Source organism: Lagopus muta, chromosome 12 (genome assembly GCF_023343835.1).
Source record: "Lagopus muta isolate bLagMut1 chromosome 12, bLagMut1 primary, whole genome shotgun sequence".
NCBI classification, from domain to species: Eukaryota; Metazoa; Chordata; class Aves; order Galliformes; family Phasianidae; genus Lagopus; species Lagopus muta.
The window spans coordinates 8,522,608-8,547,164 of NC_064444.1; the positions used below are offsets into that span (position 1 = coordinate 8,522,608).

General features: G+C 41.1%; 2 protein-coding genes across 3 annotated transcripts; both read left to right on the forward strand.

Moving 5' to 3' along the window:
- Window positions 1-9,547, forward strand: CA7 (carbonic anhydrase 7). The gene is made up of 7 exons (XM_048958888.1): window positions 1-59; window positions 1,995-2,192; window positions 4,647-4,765; window positions 5,373-5,468; window positions 5,722-5,784; window positions 7,304-7,459; window positions 7,745-9,547. The coding sequence occupies exons 1-7, from the start codon at window positions 20-22 to the stop codon at window positions 7,865-7,867; spliced, it is 795 nt and encodes a 264-aa protein (XP_048814845.1). The 5' UTR covers window positions 1-19; the 3' UTR covers window positions 7,868-9,547.
- A 4,399-nt stretch (window positions 9,548-13,946) lies between these two features.
- Window positions 13,947-17,946, forward strand: PDP2 (pyruvate dehydrogenase phosphatase catalytic subunit 2). Of its 2 annotated transcripts, none has more exons than XM_048958674.1 (2): window positions 13,947-14,070; window positions 16,179-17,946. In XM_048958674.1, the coding sequence occupies exon 2, from the start codon at window positions 16,235-16,237 to the stop codon at window positions 17,837-17,839; it is 1,605 nt and encodes a 534-aa protein (XP_048814631.1). In that variant the 5' UTR covers window positions 13,947-14,070; window positions 16,179-16,234; the 3' UTR covers window positions 17,840-17,946. The 2 variants fall into 2 exon arrangements, with proteins under 2 accessions (XP_048814631.1, XP_048814632.1); XM_048958675.1 differs by lacking the exon at window positions 13,947-14,070 and adding an exon at window positions 14,350-15,669.
- Window positions 17,947-24,557: the final 6,611 nt, after the last annotated feature.

Below are 24,557 nucleotides of genomic sequence, written 5' to 3' on the forward strand. Positions count from 1 at the left end.
GGGGTGCGGCTGTCCCGTTATGACTGGCCACCACAGTTGGGGATATGGGCAGGATGACGGTAGGTTATAGCATTTCCGTGCTGCATCTTTCTGTCTTCCCCCATTCGTTTTGTTTCTGGAACTGCTGCCTGAGTCCTGCAGAGCTGCCTGCATCTCTACGTCTGCAAGCATCAAGTATAAACAGCAGCTAGTTAATTACTGGGTTGATGATAGGTTGCCTGCAGAAGGTGGTATCTGAAAGATGCACAAACTTATTCCTGCTGCCTTTTGTTATTGCATTTATCCCTCCTAAATAGAGGGAAGCAGTGCTGAGCAGTTTTATCCTCAGGCTGCAGATATTACAGATGGGTCCTTTTCCAAAAGGCTGCTATGAAAATGATTAACTGTCTGTCTTTCTGAAAGCATTTCTTAGAAGACTTAGTAGAGCAGTAATAGATCTTCTGATGCTGTGAAGTTGTTGAAATGTGATATCTAGGCTTCTAAAGTGAATAAAATCACGTATGTATTTCTGGAGCATGGATAAATTGCACAGATCAGTATCGGAGATCTCTTATTGAACAAATTGTGCTTTCTGATTTGGCAGTCTTTAATTTAGTCATCCTCCCTTGCTTCCCACCTACAGAACTGTGTGTCAGAGTGAGAGGATGTGTGAAACTACTGAAAGATTTGTACGACAGTGTCTCATGCCACCTGTACCTTTGCAGAGCATGATGGCTGAATGACTGCTGTTGTCCAATAGCCCATCTTTTGCATAACCTCCAGGAGCCCCTCTCTTTCTCTGTTAGGCTCCTGGCAGCAGCTATTCTACTGCTAGTTGGTCCAAAACCAACTTCACCTGAACACCGAGTGAAGCTGCATAGTGCCAGTGGGTGCCATTACATATTTAGACAACTAGGTGCTATTAATAAAGCCACACATATTAATGCAAAGCTTATAAGAAGCAAATGATGTTGTCTAATCTTGTGTAACAGCATTTAAACTCCGATCTTTACAGGCAGGTTGATGAAAACATACTATTGAATAAGTCTAACTTTTCAGAAAATCTTGAAGGTAGGAGGCTAGTAGATCACTGAATTACTCTCAAAGAGGGTGTGCTTACTAAAATAAAACAAAAAAGTCAGTTTGTGGAATTAGGTGAGAATGCCGCCATTTAAAAAAATAATAGTAATCTTTGGGATCTTCAAGTGAAATTGTTAGTTTTTGTATTTCCTCAATATGAGCAGTGGAAGCATGGAATTGCTTCCTGCACTACTGAAGTGGAAAAAAAGGGGTCAGAAGTAATTGTTTTATACATAGAGGCTTTTATTATCTCAAACAGCATGATGGTGTTCCAGCCCTGCCAGGAGAGAGCAAAGTTACTAAATTGGTCTTTCACCCTGCTCTATTGGGTTCAGTAAGTCCAGAAGTGTTAATTACCACACTGTACTTCTTGCTCAGGGCAGAAAGATATTGTAATGGGCATGAGTGAAGAATGAAGCTGCTCCAAAGATTTACTGCCATCCTAAAATGACTTCAAAAATAACTGCACAGTCAGTAGCAAAGAGATTGAGTCATCTGCATCTAATTTGAATCACAGGAGCTTTTACATTATCTTCCCTAGGAAGAATTAAATGCTGCTCCTTTGAGGGAGTGCATGTGTACCTACAAGCGTGCTTACATCTGCACACACCTTGGGAGGACTTCGGATCACCTTAAAAATGTAATTACTGACTCCACAGAAGATTAGTGGTGCAAGTAAATGAAGGCGCAGCAGTCTGTTAATGTGCTCTGGCTTCCCCAGTGTATTTGGTATAACATGCTTCAATCCCCCATCTAGTTGCACACTGTGCTAATAAAAACACAAAACTCAGAATTTAAATGAGCTTGTCAAATGCCAAACTTTCAAGTCACTCCTGCTCAGCAAGCTTTACTTCAAGCCTCATGAAATCCTGAAATAATTGTGTGTGTGTGTAGTAGGAAGAAAATAATGTGCTCTCTTTTCTTTGGTTTTGAAGGACCTGCAGAGTGGCACAAGTCTTATCCTATTGCCCGAGGGAACCGTCAGTCACCCATTGATATAATCTCTGCAAAAGCAGTCTATGACCCGAAGCTGATGCCACTTGTTATCTCCTACGAGTCCTGCACATCTCTCAACATCTCCAACAATGGCCATTCAGTTATGGTTGAGTTTGAAGATATTGATGACAAGACAGGTGAGACTAATGCATAACCAGCTACCTTGGAACGACATGTTATGGTTTAGAGAGAGAAACAATGAAGCACATCCTCTATAGTATACTTTATACAACTTATAGTTTCACTTTAGAACAAAGTATGCAAACAAAACCATTTATACTTTGTTTGCTTGAGCATTAGTCCTTATCTTCATTTGAGTCTCTCTAACAGCACTAAATACCTCACAGCTGAATAGTTTCTGTATTAGGAAGAGCATTTGTATTGGGAAAATGTTTGTTTGGAGGGGTTCCTTTTATATAGGGATTATCAGTTTGTTGGAGAGGGAATCCATGCAGATCTCCAGCACTGCTAGGCCACAGCCAGCAGGACAGCAGGTACGTACTGCTCAGTGCACTGCTTCCACGACAGTCCGCACTGGGATGCTAGTGCTGTCTGGCTCACTCCCCAGTTTACATCCACAAGGCCGGATAAGGAAGAGGATTATCAGAGATGAGGTCGTACAGTGTAGCCATCATAACTGTACTGCACTAGACCTATTTTTATCTGGACCAGTCATTATCTATTAGCTTGTGTTTTCTTTTCTTACTGCCTCGTAGCAGTACAACTTGTTTAGAAATTGCAGTCTTCAGCTTATTTTGATTTGGCTGCAGCTTGTGGATGTTGCCATTGTGTATATATATATATATATTTTCTCTAACTCTTGGCAAAAATAGAAATGAGATTACTTCTATTAATTCTACATCCATGGTAAGCCTTGCTTTTGCATCTGAGAGGGGAAGGAAGGAGGCCAACAAATGCAGCATTGGAATGGAGACAAAGTATCTCTGATAAATAGAGACGTGAGCATTTAAAAATACTGTGAATAATTTTTAACCTATCAATTGATTTCACCTTCTACTTGAGTGTGTTTATCAATTCTAGATTAATAGGAGACCTTGGTACTCAGAACAAGTTACTTCCTGTGATTTGTCTGTGCTGGAAACCTCTTGCAATAGGGTCAGAAGATTAAAATTCCTGCTACTTAATTCTAACATTCCTCATCTTGAATGGACCTGAACAGTGGCCAAATTAATGGTGAGGTTTTCAAGTGTAGCTACTGAATTTGAAAGGAAGACTAAATGCTCAGTTTCCAAAAGCTTGTTGCATAAAAATGCATTAAGATATCATCCTACAGAGAACTTCTAAATTTTTTTCTGGAAATATTATCTTAGCTTGCTGACTACTTTCATGCAGTTCTAAATTGAACTGTATCTACATACCAGTGAACTTTATCCAACTTCAGGAGTTTCATTTAAGAGCACTATGCATCACTGTAAACAGTGAGAGCACAAGCAGCAATTAAGACCTCTGCCCTTTTTACGTTATGCATGTACCATGTTCTAATTACACTTAGCAGGAAGACGATTGCTAGGAGAACAAACGTTTGGTGTAAGAGTTTTTAGTTGATTTGAAATAGATTTAGTGACTCATAGCTTTGCATAAATGGTACAACAAAATTCTGACAGTAAATCCAACTCAGCTAGATTTCCTAAAGCATTGGAACAGGTGATGCATTCGATTAAGCTCAGTGAAACATACTGGACAGTGTGTGTTTAATTTCAGTTCTATGAGCACCGCTGTGGGAAGGCCAGTTTCATGTACAAAGAACAGCTGGAATGATGCATGTGGGAGCACACAGTGCTGCAACTGTACCTTTTTTATTTTTAATGTTATAGACTGGAATGAGCTTACACATGCTAAGTGTACTTTTTTTTAATTTAAAACTTTTGAGTTTTTGTCTGCTGAGCAAAACTTAATTGGCTTAGTGCTGTATAAAAGTACAAAAGAATTGCCATTGATAGAGTATCTATGGTTGGCATCTTAAAAATTCATCTTAAGTGTTTTTTCTAAATGATGTATGAAGTTTCTCTGTATCACTTCCCTGTCTTCGTAAGGTGATGTGAGATTCTAAATGGTGTTGTGTAAAGAACAAGCTATTATATTACCTCTTTTATGGGATCAGATACTTCAAGGAGGCAGAATATAGATTCCTCTACTGGAAAGTATACTCTTTAGAGGAAATACTTAGCTGGATTGTCTATCTGATGCTCAGTGCATTTAGGCTCTTCTGCACAAAAGAAGCACATTGATAATGTTTTAGGTACTTAAGATTTTTTTTGGTCTTCAACTTAGGCTTTGTGTTAAAAAGGAGAAGCCTAACCATTAAAAAGTTTCCATATGTTCCTATGTCAAATGTATTCTTTCAGAAACAATTTATGAAGCCACTCAATATTTGTGTCAAATTATTTTTTACATGAATTCAGCTGTTTTCCATGAATAAATCTAACCCTTAAAATACCTGGATGATGTACCTCTCTTACATCATAAACTAGGAAAGGCACAGTAGTACAAACCTGCAGCTAACAGTTGTTAGGCTTTAGTAACAGGAAACTAAAAACCCTGAATATTTTTTTTGCTTTCTTTCTGCCTAGTGATCAGCGGTGGCCCCTTTGAGAGTCCCTTTCGGCTAAAGCAGTTCCACTTTCACTGGGGGGCAAAGCACAGTGAGGGATCAGAGCATACAATTGATGGCAAACCTTTTCCATGTGAGGTAACATTTTTTACAGATGGGATGAATTCATGCTGTTGACAAATAGCTTTGCAGTGGGGTCTGGATTTCCCTCAGGATTCTCATAGCTCAGTGTGGTTAAGTCAGCACAGGCTTTAATGAGAATTTATTCCTTATGGTGAAATTATTTATCTGTTAATTACCCTGTCTTGGAAGTCCAAACTTCTCCCCACCCCGTGCAGCCCTCTCTCCAAGTTTCTCTGCTTGCCTTACAGCTAGGCTGTTTTGCTCACACAAGACTACTTCTACCGCCAGAGGTACTCTGTTGTGTGGTTTAGTCTGCTACACTCAACTATATCCTTCCTGCCTGCATAACACAAAGGATGCACTGGCAAACATGATGCTGAAAAGCAGCGTATATCTCTACCAAGCTGGCACAGTTAACCTGATACAGCTGAGGATCACAGCCTGTGAAATGATTGTGGCTGATGCCATCTATAGCTTTGAAGTAGCTTCATCGGGAGGTTCTTGAGGATGTTCTGCAGAGCTGGGACAAGACATAGGCCTTTCCCATTGCTATTAAGCATCTGAAAATCTATATTGACAGTTTTTATCACTAATGTGTTTAATTCTTTTTTTTTTTTTTAAGCTCCATTTAGTTCACTGGAATGCCAAGAAGTATGCAACATTTGGAGAAGCAGCAGCAGCTCCAGATGGCTTGGCTGTAGTTGGTGTTTTCTTGGAGGTAACAATCACAAAAATAGCAGGTTTACGTGATGAAAAGCATTATACTGTCAAATGTTTGAGAACCATGCTACATACTTGAGAGGTGGTTAGGGAAAACAGATGACTTACTGAAAGCAATAACTCATTGCAAATTGCTGTTAAACCTACTTTAGTAGAAATCTTGAGATTCAGATAAGAAAACAATATGCTACCTATTCAAAGCATAATTACAGTCATTCTTAGCTAACTTGTCTATTCTGTTACTATTGTAGATTGGAAAAGAACATGCCAATATGAACAGACTCACTGATGCTTTGTACATGGTAAAATTTAAAGTAAGTTTTAAGCTGTTTAGATTTTCTTCTTTCTGGGATATCATTAAAACAAGTCATATGTTTGAGACAAACAGAAATGGAAAACCACCCACCACAAATCCTCCCATCACCAGAACGTCTCTGTAGTTGTATTCTTCTTTTGCAACATCTCTGCTCTCTTCATCTCCAGACCTCAATGTCTGCCTAAGCTCTGGTGCCTCCCAAGGCTCTGCTGACCCCACTGGTCCTTCAGGGCTCCTGCCTCTCAGGAAGTATTTAAAGTCAAAAATTCCATGACTCATCAGGCCTGCTCTTACACTCAGCAAAACAGTTTCCACAAAGCCTAACCTTGAAAATGTCGAAGCTCATGGTTCAGCCTATTTCTGCTGCAAAGCCCTATAAAGGGACAGTCATCACAGGGAACTAGTCTGTCTATTCTTGGAGTGGTAACTCAACCTACCTTACCAGATGCGTCCATGAGATCTCAGTGTTGATATCTGCTGCTCTTTGTCGAGTGCAGACCAATTAGATGAGCGTGAATATTATCCTCTCTGGATTTATATGGGCTATTAATGCACTTTGTAGATGTGTAAGTTTTAATATGCAAAATAAATTCTATCTAATACTTGTGTTAGGCATAGTATTACTTGTTCTTTTGTGCATGTTTGTGAAAGACCGAAGATGAAGGCAACTATACAGCATATGTAGGTTGTAGACACAAAGTGAAATTTTGATGTTCAGTAAGTGATCTCTTCCACTTAGAGGAAAGAAAGTGTTATACTTCAGTTGTAGTGATGGAAGGTCTGCCAGCTTGCCACCAGGAGTAAACTGCTCTGTCTGCTCTGGATTAGCAGCTCCCCAGATTGCTGGGCAGTGCTTTCTGTGAGTGACTGCATACTTTTCAGGTATTTTTGAACACAGTGACAGGCTGGAAAATCTTGTCCTAGACTGTAGTAGTCAAGGTGATGACTACTTTACACAGAGCACCTCTTGCACTGGCCTTCTGCCTGATGCACTTTGCTCTGCTTTTAGACTTGGTCAACTGATTCTTAAAGCTGATATTTCTCTCAGAGCACTGATTGTTTTAGATGAAGTTTTCCACAGTTTCAGATTTTCTACTGAAATAGATGCACTGCATCAAAAACTTCAAGTAACAAGATGAGGAATCTTCTCATGATATCTGTAGATCACACTGAAAATTATATACAGAATAGATTTCCTACACTATTTTTGGATGTTTCGTGACGAAAGCTGAACTTCTGTAAAGACCACGGTGCAAAAGCATCAACTCCATCAGCTAGCAGCAGAGGTCACACTTGCCACACAAGAGAATGTAATAGTTCTCTGATTCTGTCTTCAGGCTTACACTTAGGTAACAGCTGCTATGAAGCAACTGGATCACTACATGCTCTTCTTCTGCTCCCCTACTCTTTAGTATCACTCTAACTTTATTTCAAAAATACCTTAACCTGCACTTGAAAGGTTGTTTGTTTGTTTGTTTGTTTTAAGAAAAAAGAGAAATGTATCAATTGTCTTCCAGGGGACAAAAGCTCAATTTAGAAGCTTCAACCCCAAATGTCTCCTGCCTTTGAGTCTAGATTATTGGACGTACCTTGGATCTTTGACAACACCACCCCTTAACGAGAGTGTAATATGGGTAGTGCTGAAAGAACCCATCAGTATTTCTGAGAAACAGGTAAACTTCTGACATTCTCCCAATTCTTTCAGGTTTTGACTCTGTATCTACAAGCAATGACTGTTGTGCTTTGCAATGCGGCCAACTGAAAAGACTGTTTGTGAATAGTCAGCCTGTTCAATATTCAGGGATTCTATTTTTTTCTTTAATACTACTAAATTCTTTGTTGAAACATATTTTAAAAACAGGCTAACATAGTGAATATTTTCCTTTGGTATTTTTTTTTCAACAACTTTAACATGAATTGCCTTTTTAAGCAGTAAATTATCTCACTTGAATTTACAGCTGGAGAAGTTCCGCATGCTCCTCTTCACCAGTGAGGAAGACCAGAAGGTCCAGATGGTGAATAACTTCCGCCCCCCTCAGCCGCTTAAGGGGAGAACAGTTCGAGCTTCCTTCAAGGCCTGAAGAAAACTGGTAGTGGCCCTGGGGCATCTAAAAGCTTCCACATAATGACCATAGACCTGAGTTCAGATCACTCATGGAGCACACAAGACAGCCATTTCCAACAACACTCTGTACTTGAAGGGGGACAAACATTTTCTGATGCTGTGTTTTATTTGAATCACACAACTTTAAGACGAGCTTAGGTCTTTTTAACTGGAACTCCTTTCAGTACAAAAAATTGACTGTGATCTGGATCATTCTCTTGGAGTTAAGATGAAATCCTACTTAAGATGGGAAATAGGCAGTAATCAGTGCTGATGGGTGGTAATCATCTTCTGATTGTCTAATACGTGATGAAAGAATAGTTGAAATTTGGATAAACTGGACTTCATTTTTTCTTGGATTTTTCTTGTTTGCTGAGCTCCCTCTGACTTAGAAGATTTTCACCATCTTTGCTGTCTATTGACACAAAACAGGCTAGCAGTACTCAAAAAAGGTTCTGTACTCGCTTCATGAAGGCACTGATATGAAAACTATATATTTCAGAATTACTGTTCCAAGATACTATTGTACAACTGCTTTCAAATAACTAATGTAAATGCTCTGTGATCCAAAACCGGTCATGTTGTTTATTGCACAAGACTGTTCAGACATAAATTATTTTAGCCTATGCAACATACGTAATTGTAACTCCCTCATTAAGTTTGTTGAGAAGGAACATCTGTAGCAATTCAGGTATGTACTTGTGGCTATCTAAATTGTTCACATTCTACCTCAGTGAAGTGATTTGCTCTTCAATGTGACCTCCTTCAGTGTCTGCCCTGAAGAATGTACATGGATTTTTTCATTCTAAGGATCTTGTGTGGGTAGATCTTGATTGCACTGAATGTACATCACTGCACAAATCATCCCATAGCCATGGCAAGCGGTCAGGGATGGTCCTGGCAAATTTGAGATTCAATCTCTACTGAATCCTGATACATCTGCAAAGTAGTCGCTTTAGAAAAGCCGTGTTTTTGTATTGCTGCTGCTTGCAGCTTAGTGAAAAAATTCTTCAGACCTTTGTGTCCAGTAAGAAAAAATAGTGATGGCGTCTGTACCTGTTGTCAGTGTATTTTCAGTTACTTTATTTCTAGGTTTCAGATGTTTTACTTAATCTGTATATTTCAGACAAATTACAAATGTTTATTAGCTTTCAGTTTTTTAAACAAAGAATCTGTATGTAAATATGTAAATGAAGAAGCTGTAAACATTTAAGTAAAACCTTAAAGCAAAAGGGAGAAGTGTGGGAAGGGCAGACTAGAGCACCTACAGCTGGTTCTCCCTTTTCAGAAAGGGAGACAAAAGTAGTAGGCATAGAGCACAGGATGAGGAATGGAAGATTGGAATTTAGACCAAACTACAATTTTTTTTTTTTTGCACACTGATATAAAACATTCAGTTTATTTCAGAGTAAACTGAGGAACAGAAAGTAACACTGATATCTACCTCACAGGGATACTGTGAGAGCTAATTCAGTGTTGTTTTACATTTGAGACTCCTATATGGAAGATGCTAGAGGAAAAATTAAAAAAAAAATCATTATGAAATGCAATGTTTTTAGCTGTTATGAAAGCAACTTGGCTAGTTATGAAAACTACTGCAAAAAATCTATTTATCTTAATTTCTTTACTGAAGTAAATAAATGATATTTTAAAATCATGTATGCATCTCTTCTATTTTGAACAGGCTCTCTCTCTACGTACTGCAGTGCTTTTTCTAGGACTCCCTTTACAAAGAAACAGTTTGATATCATTAACTGATGCATCAATCTCAGACTAATGAATGATGTGGTTGTGTAGGACTTCAGTTTCACAGGCACTGATTTTGCTATAGTAGAATAATGCAAATACAGGTATGTTATCCCTGAAGTCTCAGGGCGTTTGTTCCACTACTTGTGTTTAAAAGCTGTGCCACAATTCTTTCCACCCTCTAGGACTAGCAGTTTCTATTGTAGTTTATTCTTATGGACAACAATTTGATGTTTTATATGTCTTTGATGACTTGCCCAGAGCCAGAGTTAGGTTTTTGTTATGCTTTGCTATGATTTATTTCCCAATTACAAGTAACACAAAAGACCTTTTAAAGTGTAAAAGGTCTTTCAGAAGAACAGTACAGACTTGAGAGCCAAATTGTTTTATGGGTATAAATTAGGCCTTGTGAGTGAAATTTAACCAGTATCACTTTATATATAAACTACCCATGCACTGGTGCAGCAGCACTTTAACAGAGCAGGGCACCGATCAGTATTTGCAGCCCGTTCTCACTCTGAGAAACACACACAGTGAAAAGGGCTTCTGTACCAAAAGCTAGGTTCAGTTTTTCCCAATTGTAACCATTTGCTCCACTACAATAAAAACCTTATCTACAGAGTGTGCCCATCCCACGACCTTGAACGTAGTGCTATGCTGCTTTACGTGTGGTTTGCTCATGAACAACAGAAGGGTAATATTTAGCTCACAAGGTTACTGTAAAAGCTTAGGTCTTGTAAGAAGCTTTAAATGCTGAATCCCACAAGGCGTTCAGTTTCTAGGAGATGCTTATTACACCTTGTTTTAGAAATACAATTTTATCTTATTTACAGCTTTTCTCAGTGGTTCGTTTTTTTAAAAAACTATCATGAAAAAACGTACTCATAGAATGGCTGAAGTTAGAAGGAGCCTTAAAGGTCATCCTGTTCCAGCCTCCCTGCTTCCTGGGGCTGCATCCAGCCTGGCCATTAGCACCTCTGGGGCTGGGACATCCACAGCTTCTCTGGGTAACACTGCCAGCGCCTCACTGCCCTCTGAGTAAATTCCCCCCTAGCGCCTAACCTCATCTCCCCTTTTTAGATCAAAACTGCTCCCCTTTGTCCTATCGCTATCAGACTGTGCAAAAGGTACATCTCCCTTCTGCTCGTGAACTCCTTTCAAGCGCTGGAAGGCTGCGGTAAGGCGCCTTTTCTTCTCCAGGCCGGAGCAGCGCAGCTCCTCAAGGCCCCCCCAGCAGGGAGGTGCTGCGGCCGCACAGCTGCTGCCCCGCGTCCGGGACGGGGACGGCAATGGAGCAGCGCTGACAGCAGGCTGGAAATGCCACCTGGTGGCTGCCTGTTTCCTCACCGCTTCTGACACTCAAAACGCAATTTTTTAAAAGCTGTTTAGTGACAGTACAGCAGATGAGTGAAACGGTAACTTTGGCCGTGATTATTTTTAAAGTTATAGGTGGTTATAATTGAGATCCCGGTGCCGGCTGTACACGTGCAGTCCTCTTTATCAGATAAAACAAAACAAACTCAACAGGCAGTTGCGTCACTTGTGATCTCTTTCTCACTGGCAGGCCAGAGATATCCTCTCCTGATAAACCTCACACTCCATTACGTTTAACTGTTTGGCTTTAATAGCTTCAGCCTAGAATCACCTGAGTTTTTCTACCCTTTGCAAACAGGAAGGTTTGTAGGCAGCTGATACAGCTGATGTGATCTAGCAGTGATTCGTGACCATCTCTCGTGACAAGTGTAAACTAAGCTCAGCAAAAGCATTGGTAGAAAAATGTTGTGAGGCACCTGGTCACAAGACAGGGCTCTTGGTGGTGTTCAGAGGTCAGAAAGATAGAAAAGTGACCACTCCAGTGAAAATAAAAAAAAAAAACAACCCACAAAAAAACCAGAGATAAGCCTGAACAAAAGAGATCTTATCTTGTACTTCAGATTAGCTATTTTCCTCTCTGAATTCCTTCTGCAGGCAAAGGTGACCGCTTCATACAGCACTCGGTATTCGTACACCACACATACAACACTTCATACTGCATACTCCACCTGCAATGCTGGGCCTCATGGTTTTTCTCACTGCTTGGAAGGAAATAGTAATAGATGGATGGGACCTGACCAACTCCACCAGCACTACTGCATGGCTGTAAGGCAAAGAACATTTATACCTCTGCTGTTCCGGAATACTGCTTGTACTACCTCCAGATTTTAATCACTGATTTCATTTCATGTTATTAGAATGGAATATTAAACGCAGGAATTCAGGTGTTCCTCTGCTGGAGGTGAAAAAGGTGTAAGTTGGAGAGGAGGAAAGGAACATACTTTTCTACATGTGAGCACTCCAAATCAAGCCAGCAGATGTTCCTGCACTGGTAAGTTATCCTCAAGAAATTTAAACACCCCTTTACAGAGGTACAGAACCCTGAGCATGCATTTCATGTGACAGTGGCTTTCGGTTTAATTTGAAGAAGTTTGTAAGCAAGACCCAGTAAAAATTATGAATGTGATGTTAAGATCCAATCACAGCAAGTATATACATGCCTTCACACCAGCCCTGTCACTTAAATTGGATAATCAATTCAACCCCTGCAACTTCATTTATAGACACACTGCTCAGCTGCTGATGTAACAGCAAGGGTTAACTGAAGGCAAAGAGCTGGGAGGACAGTTGTCCAACTGCTGCTCATTGCATTTACCTCTGTTTGTTGACATTTTTTGCAGCTTGTTTGCTTTTCTGGTGTTTGCATATTTGTTTTAGATTATATAGGGAGATCAGAGACTGGAAATTTGTTTTGTAACCAAACTGGGAATTGCAATTGCTTTAACAGACATTGTGAAAACTAATTTTTCCCAGTCTCATACATGATTTTTTTTTTTTCCCCCTGATTAGAGATCTCTGCAGGTAAGGTGCTCAGGTACCCTTTGTGAAAATTGAAAATGTAATGTACAGCCAATAAAAGGCAACATACTATTCATAGGACAAAATACACCTAGCAAACAACTGTTCTTTAGCAAGGCCCTGAGCAGGAAGGTATCCAAGTGTTTTTGTGGACTGAAGTTGTATGTGTTTCCCTTCAAAAAGCCATCTTAGGCACACCGCTGCACTCTTTGAGCCACTGCAAGTCCCACCTCCATCGGGGGCAAGTCATTTGCAGGACCTATCCTCCCTTGCGTGACAGACACACACTGATTTCCTAGGAGCTCAGATCTGTGGCTGTTTTCTAACAGGCAGCACCAAATTAAATCTTTCTCCGCATTTCAGAAGAATATCAACTGAACTTTTTCTCTTCGGAATAAAATTGTGTTCTTGAGCACCATGGCAACCAAGCCATTGCTTCCATGGAAATTTACAATTCTAATCAGATATTCCTGAGGGTAAAAATACTGCAAGCTTGAGCAGTCCTGTTTCTCTCCTCACACCCCTCAGACGAAGTTTCATCACTGCTGCAATGGCACAAGAGCTAAAGAAGTTGGTGGGTTGGTCAGGGCTGACATAGAGGACTCTTTAGTTCAGCAATGTGTCAAATGATCATTTCCACAGATGCTAAAATAACGTCCAGATTTTTTTTCTCTACGGTAACCTCGCTCTTCTTGTTTTGGTCTTCCTGTTGACATGAAACCGAGTTTCACTGATATTACTTAAAAACCAAACCACAGCAGGAACAGCCAAAGCTCAGATTCGTGATGATGTCCACCCATCCTCCCACTGGAGACATTCTGGGGTTTGCATTTACCTCATGCCAGACCCGCAACGCATTTCTGACAAGAGAAACGCTTCAATACCAACAGCCAGCAGAATGAAAAAATGAACGGGTCTTATCAAATGCCCGCCTTTGCTAAATCCCTGCTACAAGCTGAGGCAGGGACCATTCCACAAGGCACACTAACGCATCCACCACCGTGCTGCAGGCCCGCTCCTCGGCGTGCTCAGCTTTGCACGAGGTCTCTGTGGAAATGCCAGCACAGGTAAGCAAGAGAGCGGGCACGGAAACGGAGCTGCCACGTGAGCCGCAACTGCGGTTGTTCTTAGCTTACAGGACCTGACACTTTGTAAGGCGCTTTGTGACTTTGACAACTAAGCCGGCAGCACCAGCCCCGCAGGACGTGGAACCGCCGCTCCCCCGCCTGTACCTCGCCGATCCGCCGTCACACCTCGCCCTCCGAGGACGCGCAGCACCGACAGAACATGGCGCAGGGCCGCAGCTACCGCCCCGTCCCGCCGGGGCCCCGCAGGAACCCGTGGCTCCGCCCCGCCGCCGCAATCCCTCGGGGAGGGGCTCGGGGGGCGGCTCCGCTGTCGGCGGCGCGGGTTGGGCGGCGGGGCCGTCAGTCAGCGCCCGTGGCAGGACCGCGGCGGACGGACCGGGAGGTGCAGGCGCGTGGCGGCCGTGCGGCGGGGGCTGTTGGCCCCGCGTTCGGGGAACGGAGCCGCGGGGGTGAGGTGGGTGTGCAGGGCCGAGGGCACGGGCACGGCGGCGGGGAGGGGTGTTGTGGTGTGCGGTTAGCGCCGTGGGTGGCCGCCGCTTTGTTGGGAAGCGGTCTCCGCCGTTCCCTCTGCGGGCTCCGGGTCGCGGTGCGGGCAGCTCGGGCTGTACGGCTGGCACTAACGCGGCTGAGGAGGAAGTGCCGCTGTTGGTGCGGAGCGGTAGGCGTGCCGTGCGGGGAGCTGAGTTTGATGTAATTGGCTCTTGCATCACGGCCTTCGGCGCACTGCCCTTATGAGCAACGGCCGCTCTTCGGCGCGGCTCGTGCCGGGCGGCAGCAGCGCAGCCCGCGCCGCAGTGCGCTCCGTGCGGCTCTCGGCAATGGGAGGCTGGTTAGCGGCTGGTGTGAGCGGGGGAAGGCCGGGTTTGTGTAGCAGGCTGTTTTTGTGAGCTTTTTCAGTTAAGAATATAGAAGTCATCATTGTTTCTGCCCCAGCTGGCTCGGCAGGTTGGGACTAGAGAGAAGAAATAGGGTGGGTAGTGGCCTGGGAGAGGTTGGCCGTGAAAAAGGTTTCTCTGGTAGTGCTGCGTGCTTTGGTTCGCTGTTGGAGCGGGCAGTGCCAGCTGTCTTCCCCTTACCTTTGTTTGGGTTGCACTCTGCGTGCCGCACAACGCGGGGCGCTGTCAGGAGATGTCCCTGTCCCAGGAGGCTGCGGGCGCGCGCTGAGCGATGAGCTGACGCGCTGGCTTTGCCACTGCCGCCTGTCCTCTGGATGGCAGCAGTAACACCGTGAGCCTGAGCCTCTACTCCTCGGGCCCCCAGGTGGTGGGAGCTCGCTGCTCTTCCCCTCAGCTGGCCATGGTGGTGTACTTTGCTTTTGTTTTCCAGATGGGATTTCAGTAAAGTCCTTGGGTTCTATCAGTTGGCTTTTTGTTTAGAATAGTTTAGGTTTGTTTTTAGCTTCTGCTGGTTTCTCAGAACAATTCTTTATGCAGCTGCCTGGACTGACTTCTTGCTACTTCTCTTCAGGTTCCTTGCTAACACAACAGTATTGCAATAGTATGTGGCACCTCTGGGCTAAGCCCTGGAGCACCTAATGCCAGCAGCAGCCTCAAGTGGCTTCTGAGCTCCTGGAAAACTGTAACTGTTGCCATTGTGGTGTTCTGGGAGTAATTGTATTTGCAGTGCTACAACACAGTTAGCTTTTCAAATCCCTGGGGCATCTAGTTGTGCTTAGCAGCAATTTGTGCTTCCCCTAGCTTGAACACCTGATTTAAAGGAGGAAGCAATAGGATGCACCTCTTCCCTGGAAGAACAAGTACCTCAGATGCCCCAGGTTCCACTGCTTTTGGCAGCAGAGCTCTTCACTGCTGCTTGTTTTCATTGCTTTTTAAATGAGCATGCCTAACTGGAAGCTGTAAAAGTCACCAATAAAACTGCGGTGTAACTTCTGTACTGTCTAAGTGTGCAGTGCTGTGATAAACAGTAAAACTCGACTTCAGCTGTGCAGAAATCCTACCTGTGTTAAGACCTGAAAGGTATAAAAAGAATCGAGCACATAAGCTGGAACAGAATTAGAAAGGTCGGCTAGCTTGCTCTAGACAAGAAGATCAAGGCAAGTTACATAAAATGTTAATCTGCTTGCTGTTTCTTTCAGCTTTTCTGTAGGATTTGAATACTCTTGGTTTTCATATTTAGAATGCATTAATAGAGCTGGACTGTAGCAGTCTGTAAAGTTGGCCATTAATTGCCTCTTAGGCGGAAAAACTTAGAGGAATTTGTTTCCTCTGTATCTTGTTACACTGGGCTTTTCACTGAAAAGTTATGTTTCTTGTAATGTTGGAGCTTTCCCTTAGCCTTGCTGTAATGACAAAAAAAAAAAAAAACCCAAAAACCTGGCAAATAAAAATTAGCTTTTCTGTTGAATGAAGTGGTAAGAGACAGTTAAATTCACCGAGATCGTAATTAAGTAATGGAAACTTCTTAGGTCACTTCTTAGATGCTTGTATCCATAGCTGTTCTGAACATTTCTGTGAGCTCTAGATTTTATATTGCTGTACAGGAAATTGCTGTATAGAAAGCATCTTGTGAAACTTGCAAGTTGTGTGCTTTTTTTTATTGCAGACTGTAAGGACATCCTGTTTGATTGAAAGAAGTTGCTTCTACTTGTGGAGTGACTTATGATGTCAAGAACTGTATCATCCTGGATCTTAGGCTCAGCAAAGAACACCTTTGTGTTACAAAGAAGAGGGCGTTTGTATTCCATATGTGTCCCAAACAGACACAAAATAAAATGGAAGCTTGTTTTTTCCAAAACATTTCATTACCCTGCTGGGACCTGCAGCTTAGACAATACTTTCTCCTTGAGAAAAGCATTCAGGCACACCTCCACTGAAGAAGAAGAATTCTCTTTCCAGTTGTCTCCAACACAAATCAACGATATACTCAGAGCAGGTGAAATATCCCATAAAATACTGGATTCAAGTTGTAAAAGTACTAATTCTGTGTTGAGGTTTGAAAGTAACCAACTGGCATCCAATACTCCTATTGAAGACCGCAGGAGTGCAGCCACTTGCTTGCAGACCAGGGGGATGATGTTTGGTGTCTTTGATGGCCATGCTGGTTCTGCTTGTGCTCAGGCAGTAAGTGAGAGACTACTTCATTATATAGCAGTTTCTCTCATGTCTCGACAAACTTTGGAAGAAATGGAGCTTGCTGTGGAGTGCATGAAACCAGTTATTCCTATTCTGCAGTTGCACAAGCATCCAAATGATGTAGAGCATCGAGAAATGACTTCACAGTATTTTGAGAGCCTGCGAGTTTACTGGCAGCATTTACTGGACCTAGACATTGAGCCAGGATTTAGTTTGGAAGAAGCCATGGTTAGCGCATTCAAAAGGTTAGACTCAGACATATCACTGGAAGTTCAGGCTCCCCAGGAAGATGAATTGGTGAGAAACACTGCCCTTCAGGTAGCTTTTTCTGGTGCAACAGCGTGTGTAGCTCACATTGATGGTGTTCACCTGCATGTTGCAAATGCTGGTGATTGCAGAGCAATTTTAGGGGTTCATGAAGAAGATGGAACTTGGTCTACTCTCCCTCTAACACGAGACCACAATGCCTATGATGAATCTGAAATCAGAAGACTAAAGAGAGAACATCCTAGATCCGAGGAGAAAACGCTGTTTGTGAATGACAGATTACTGGGCATTCTCATGCCCTCCAGAGCTTTTGGAGATGTGCAACTAAAATGGAGTAAAGAATTGCAACACAGCGTTCTTGAGAATAGCTCTGATGTTGGGGCGTTAAATATTTATCAGTATGTTCCTCCAAACTATCACACGCCCCCATATTTAACAGCGGAGCCTGAAGTCACATACCATAAACTAAGAGGCAAGGATAAGTTTCTCATTATTGCTTCGGATGGATTATGGGAGATGCTCAGTAATGAAAGGGTTGTAAAACTAGTTGCTGGACACCTTACAGAGCTTAATGTGCAGAAACCACAACTAGCTTTTGAGAAACCAGTTAATTTGGGTTATTTGCACAACCTGTTACTTCAGAGGAAAAACAGGGGTATCACCTCACTGGACCAGAACATAGCGACACATTTAATACGGCACGCAATTGGGAGTAATGAATATGGGGAAGTGGACCAAGAGAAACTTGCTGCGATGCTGACACTGCCTGAAGACCTTGCGAGAATGTACAGAGATGATATCACAGTTACTGTAGTCTATTTTAATTCAGAAGCAATTGAAAACTATTATAGAAACAACAAATAGAGACTTGCATAGCTGCTATTCTGTACTGTTAGCCAACTTTGATATTGAAACCATTACTGTTTTTCCTTGATAGTCAAGCTGTTACCAGTGTCAGAAACCTTTTTTTTTACTTACTAGTTCTGAAAAAAGAAAAATTCTGCAAGTGAATTTGTTGACAGTTCCCTGGATTTCCAGGTCTGTAGGCTCTGAAGAAAAATGTTTTGATGAAATTCCGCTGCAGTGCAGCTGAACTAAAGATTGCTGACTCAGTTCTGATTCCATGGGAACTGCTGGTAAAATCTTACAAACGAGCAAAGGAGACAAATTTGAATTAGGCATTTGAAATTTAGTAGGCAGATGGGTGATACCTGTAGCTGTGTGGAGCGTGGGGAAGTCCTACTGTTATAGAAAATGAGTGGCATTCTCCTGAAGCACTGTAACTGAATTCAAAAAAACTACCAAACCATTATTTGATGTGACAGTGTCAGGAACTCACCCTGTGTATGTGAAGCTTTGTTTGAGAGACAGCACTAAGGGAGGCGATTCAAGCAGCCCTGAGACTGTTGGACACTTTTTCCTATTGTTTTTGTAAGCTAAGAAACAAAACTGTATTCAACAGTGATGTAAGTGTGAATGCACATTTTCTTAATTGTGTGTGGATTTCTATGACAGCATGTGGCTCAAATGCGCACAAGGGACTCAGTGGTCCCCTGCTCAGGAATTAACATTTGAAATTCAAGCATTCATTCATCTATTGCTTAGAGAATAAATATTTTGTATTAAGTATAGATCTATGAGGTGCTGCATATGAACTCCAACTGTAATTTAAGTGAGGTTTGACAGACTCAGAAGATAAAAAGTGCATCTAAAGGTAAGTACAACAGCACACAACACCTTTGTCTTCTAATTTGACTTGGAGTACAGAAGTGCTGTTATTTCACTAAAATCTCTTTAATTTTGCCTTTGAACATCAGCTTGTTATTATAGCTACAGATATTTTCTTTAATGAATGTATATTCTAGTCTCTGAATGTATACTTCCATGCATTTTAAAACAGTTTAATACTGTTTTCTAGGGTGGTTATCCAAAGCTTGCAAATGAACTGTGCTTACATTTCACGTATGGTGTTCTCCTGTGGCTCTTTTTCTTGCTTATGCACATTAGTTGGCAGCAAGAATGTGTACTGGCTATTTGCTGCTGTTTTGCTGTGTGAGAACCTGTGTGGATGTGGCAGAGAAGATGCAAATAACATGTTAATTTCACTTCAGTATTATCTTTCTGCACTTTTACAGATGAGAAAGTATTCAGTTTTCATTTTGAAGTTTTAAGTGAAGTTTTAAGCAGATGAGATCTCATACATAAGCTCTTAGTAGTTGTGGGTTTGGAGCTTTTCATATACTTATTTTTTTCTCCAAGTGAAACTTAGCAATGATTTCTTTTTTTTTTTTTTCTTTTTTTTTCCTTTTTTTTTGCATCCAATTCATCTGTTCTAAAAATAGTTTTTAGTTTCTTATTAAATGCTTGTGCTTTTGACTGTGCATGACTGGATGTAATTCAGTATTACAATTGCAAACACTGAATGCTAAATTAACAAAAAAAACTTTTGTTCTAGAAAAGGTTTCTTAATCTGGTACTCACTGGAGTACGTGTAGCAGTTCAGCTGGTGGGCAAGTAGTTATGCCTTTTGAATGGAGTGGGCAGCATATGGTACCAGCAAAACAGTATTGGCATAAGACATCTGAGATTTAGGTTTTTGGCATTAGGGACTGCTGGAGAGCTTCAGGTTCGTGCAGCATCTCACAGAGGATGCTGAAATTCTTGTCACTTGGGTTCAATAATTCAAAATACACCCACTTCCTGAGGCTGGAACTATGAGACAAAAATGTATACCAGAAAAAAAAACAAACAACGATAGTCAGGCTATGAGTTAACCTGAGAAAAGATTGAGCCTACCTGCAAGGCAATTGGATGAGGAGGGGCATCATTAAACAGTGTTCCTGAGCACCTTTGGCTTTAATGAGCTGTTCCATTTGCTCTGAAAATATCTGGTCAATACTTATATGCTTCATTGCTTTGATTTTTAGGTGTAAAAGCATATGTTACTAGACTACCTCTTAATAAAAAAATTACTTAACAGTGTGGCCAGAGGAACAAAGAGCCTGAACCGAACCACATTAGAGCTGGTATCAAGTGATACAATTCTTATGAAGGTTATCTAGCAAATTTGTAATGTACAGCAAGGCTCCTAGTATAAAGGGTGCAGAAATAGGCTGTTCTGTTCTTTTCTCAAGTAGAGCCAGAGATGAAATCTGCCTTGTCCTTGATAGAGTGCTACGACAACTCTTTCTGTGTGTTACTCATAAATATGCTTTTATACAGGTTGTTGTAATTGCAGCTGCTAGTCAATAATGATTGTTTTAGGGAATCCATTTCACAGTCAGAAGAGTGCTGCTTCTAATTTCTCCTTGGTTTTGCTCAGTTTAACACACAGCATCATAATTATCCTAGAGTGGAAAAGGATAAATTAAACCAGTTACTTTGTTTTCATAAAGAAACAAATGGGAGATTGAACTGTACGTTCCATGGAGTTTGTTACAGGCTAATGACAACAGTATGTCCTGATATGTAAAGAAAATAATTATCAGTTTGAATTATATCACATACATCTTCATTTCTAAGTGCAAACACAGCTAATAGGTATTAATAGACATTGTATTTTGTGACTTGCAGAGTCAACGTTGTTTAATAACTTAATGCCTTAATGTACTTGTGCAAGCACCCCGATGTGAGGACTTGAAAGCACATTTAGGTGCAAGTCCTGCAGAATCCATTGTATTTGGAGTGTGGTTTTTTAAATACTGTGACTAGCTAAAGAAGCCGTAGTTGAAAATGTTCAACTAAATTATGTTTCTGAAGATCTGGTGTCTCAGGTGGGTATTCTGCCATGAGGTAACACACCTGAGATTAAGCGTGGATGTAAATACTAACACACATTCTTTTCTAATATTTAAACCTTGAGTTGAAGTACAATTTTGCCACTTTGTTTTTTGTTGAAAACTCTTATTCCTTGTTCCTGAATGATTATGGTTATTAGTATCCAACTATTCAGGCCTTCATAATATATTTGATTTTTTTGTAACTTCTTTGTAAATTGGGGAAAATCGCTGTTTTTGTAAATAAAAATATTTATGTCACACTTGAAGTTTAAAGTGCTTTTTATTAAATGTGTGGAAGATTTAATGTTGTGGTTACTTTATCAGAACCTGGCGTTCTTTCTGCTGAATGCTCACAGGAAAATACACTGGATTCCTGTGCAGAGAAGGTAAATATTGAAGCTCAGATAAAAATAAGTAGTTTGAATAGGCTCCATTATTTTCCTTAGAAGCTTGTACCGATGCTGTACTCTGACAATGTAAACTGTTGTTAATACACAATGGCATCTTGGTACCATTGGGGTTCCATTAAATTAACCAGTCAGCAGAGGGAGCATGTGTTCCTTGACCAGAACAGCCTGTCTGTGCTTTGGTAAATTTCACTGTCTGTGAAAAAAATTACATCTTTCATAGGCTCTCATATGTGTGTTCACTCGAGGGTACAGCTCTGTGTGTGCTGTAACAGATCACAAGCGTGACATCTACAGAAACACTGACAGTTGTTGAATTCCAGCACACTGGTGAGTGTTCATGTACTTAGGCTTTCAGGTTTAACTTTGTTTCCATTCATTCTAATTGTCTTGCCTTTTTGCAGGATGAAAAGAAAATAAGGGTAAGGTAGGCTGTTCGAACTTTGAGTGTATGTGTATATTTGTGTGTATATACACACATTTGGTATTTTAGTCAGAGACTATTTGGCACTAGAATTCTACTGAGTGGAGCTGAAAGTAGAACTGTTAACATCTTGCGGTTTTGTCAGTATCACGCTGTTGCTGCATACTGTTTCTATGCAATCTTCACTACTGTGATGCCCTAGCAGAGAAAGCAGAAAAGTATCTGAGGGGTGTGTTGGTCTTAAGGCTACAAACCATGATTTGAAATGAACAAGAGGTGTTTTTTCTTTGTCTTTGTTGCTGAGAAGTTAACCTCCAAATAAGTATAATTGTCATATGAAACACTTGGTATTTACTAAATCCTTGTCTATCTTGGAGGGCCAGTTCAAGCAGCTCCTGTCAGATCTCTGCAGTTATCAGCCAGGTAAGAGAGAGTCTTATTTCTTATTGCGTTAGTTAGCTGCTGTTCAGCAACATTATGGCCCTTTGGCCCCTGCCAGATCTCTGTGCTATCAAACATCTGGGCATCTGTTTGAGTTTGGCTTCTTTGAGCCTGAGCAAAAATGCGTACTGGCTATCTCTGCTGTTTTGCTGTGTGAGAACCTGTGTGGATGTGGCAGAGAAGATGCAAATAACTTTTTTTGTTTAACTTCACTTAATGCGTTATCCTTCTGCACTTTTACAGATGAGAAAGTATTCAGTTTTCATTTTGAAGTTTTAAGTGAAGTTTTAAGCAGATGAGATCTCATGCATAAGCTCATAGTAGTTGTGGGTTTGGGGCTTTCCATATACTTTTTTTCTCCAAGTGAAACTTAGCAATGATTTCTTTTTTTTTTCCTTTTTTTGCATCCAATTCATCTGTTTTTAAAATAGTTTTTAGTTTCTTATTAAATGCTTGTGCTTTTGACTGTGCATGACTGGATGTAATTCAGTATTACAATTGCAAACACTGAATGCTAAATTAACAAAAAAACTTTTGTTCTAGAAAAGGTTTCTTAATCTGGTACTCACTGGAGTACGTGTAGCAGTTCAGCTGGTGGGCAAGTAGTTATGCCTTTTGAATGGAGCCCCTCAGAATGCTTTGGCTTGAGGTTCTTTTAACAACTTGAAGGAAAAAGATGAACGAGAGCGGAGCAGTTGTGGAAAGGAAGCAGTGTTTTGGTTTCTATTTGGATTAAGGAAATAAACTTTTAAACTGGGCATTTCTTAAAGGGGAAGAAATATACTTTTTTTTTTTTTTTTTTTTTTTTTTTTTTTTTTACCTTGTAGTTATTTTTCTGAATTAGAAAGGATGGGGGTTGGGGGCAGGGGAGGAATGTCAATGAGCAAGGCTTAAAGGTGCTGGAAACACAGTCGGCAAACAAGTGAGCAAACAGAGCGTGCTAGTTAGCTCAGACTGACTGCAAACTTCTCTCACACCAGCCAAAAGATGCTAGCTGTGGAAACATGTTGTAGGTATTGGAAACTACTGCCAGCTGAGGGGGGGGGGGGGTGAGCTCTGACAGCAGAACCTTTGATATTCTCTATTCTGCTTTGTTCAGTGTGCTCTGCTTTATGCTCTCTGAAATGGCTCTTGTTGCTGTGGAGTGGCTCTTAAATCATGACTTCATGCTCCAGAGTTTGGAGGTTTTATTTAACAAAAACAATTTCAATTTGATTGCTATATCTGAATGAAGTGTTTGATTACCAACCAGTAAAACCAAGGTTGGCCAGAAGATGTCAGTTGTGTTTTGCAGGAGAGCTATGTTATTCTGATGACTTTAATATGTTTTTGCTTTTAGATATGGTCCCTAACAAAAGAAATTTGGGTGCTGCTAACAAAACTCCTCAGAACTGGGTAATCTAAGCAAGGGTTTGATTAACTTCAGTTTTTTGTTTGTTTGTTTTTTTGCCAAAGCTAGGGTGTAATGGCTCAAGTAACCAAAGATTAAGCTTTAGAGAAAACAATTTCCTTGTCTTGCCATTGCTTGATGCAAGAAAATGAAGCCTCCTTCCTCAAGTCTTCAATTGCTGAAGAAAGAAAAATTGCTTCAGCTGAAGAACTGTTTGCTGAACTGTTACCTGTCTGCCCAACTCGTGCTGTCATGCAGCTTGTATGCTGCAGATGTTCACAGCTGCCCCATGGCTATGCTGTGGTTTAGTGTGTTAGCTTTTGCAAGGAATTCTGTTTTGGAAATTAAAGAGAAATGAGCCTCGCTTCTTTGAGATGATGGAGGTCTACTCTTATATCTCGGTGTCCTGGTGTTCATGGAGACATTTTGATCCTTCTGTTCATTCTCAGTGTCAGCTGGAATTCTGGAAAAAATGAAGGCTTGAGGAATAAATAGGTGTTACATTAAATATTAACTGCATTTCTTCTGGATATATGTACCTGCACTGGATGCTGCTGTAACTATTGAAGCTTGCATCTCTTATGTATTCTTGCTGTTGCTCTCTCCACCCTTGCTTTCTTTTCATTACTTCACAGAGATTAGTTCCGTTTCTTGTTGTGGGCAAATACTTCAGAGGCAACACAGCTTTCTCTTCCACCAACATAAAGGGCAATGTCTTTCCTCCACACATAGTAGGGGAGGGAATTCTAAGACATGCTTTCTGCCTGGTACACACTGAAGTGATGCTGCAAGCAGCAAAATAAAAGCTCTTTCAACTGTTTGGCTGCTTTACAGCAATGCAGTGTAGTACAGCATGTATCAAAGATCTGAAGTACTTGGTGATACAGATAATTGCTTTGTCCTCTGTGTCGTCACATGTAAGAGATGGACTGTCCTTGCAGGCTTACTTTACCTTCTGTTTAATGCCAGTCTTCAGTCTGAGATAGGTTTGAGCCTCTGTTTCTCATCACTTACCATGGAAGTAAAGTAATTCAGACAATATTGGCAACTCAACTGAAAGATTAAAATGATGGGTGGAATTGGAGCAGAACAAGGCTGCTGTGTTTGGATTAGTGTTGATCCTCTGTGGAATAGCTCTATA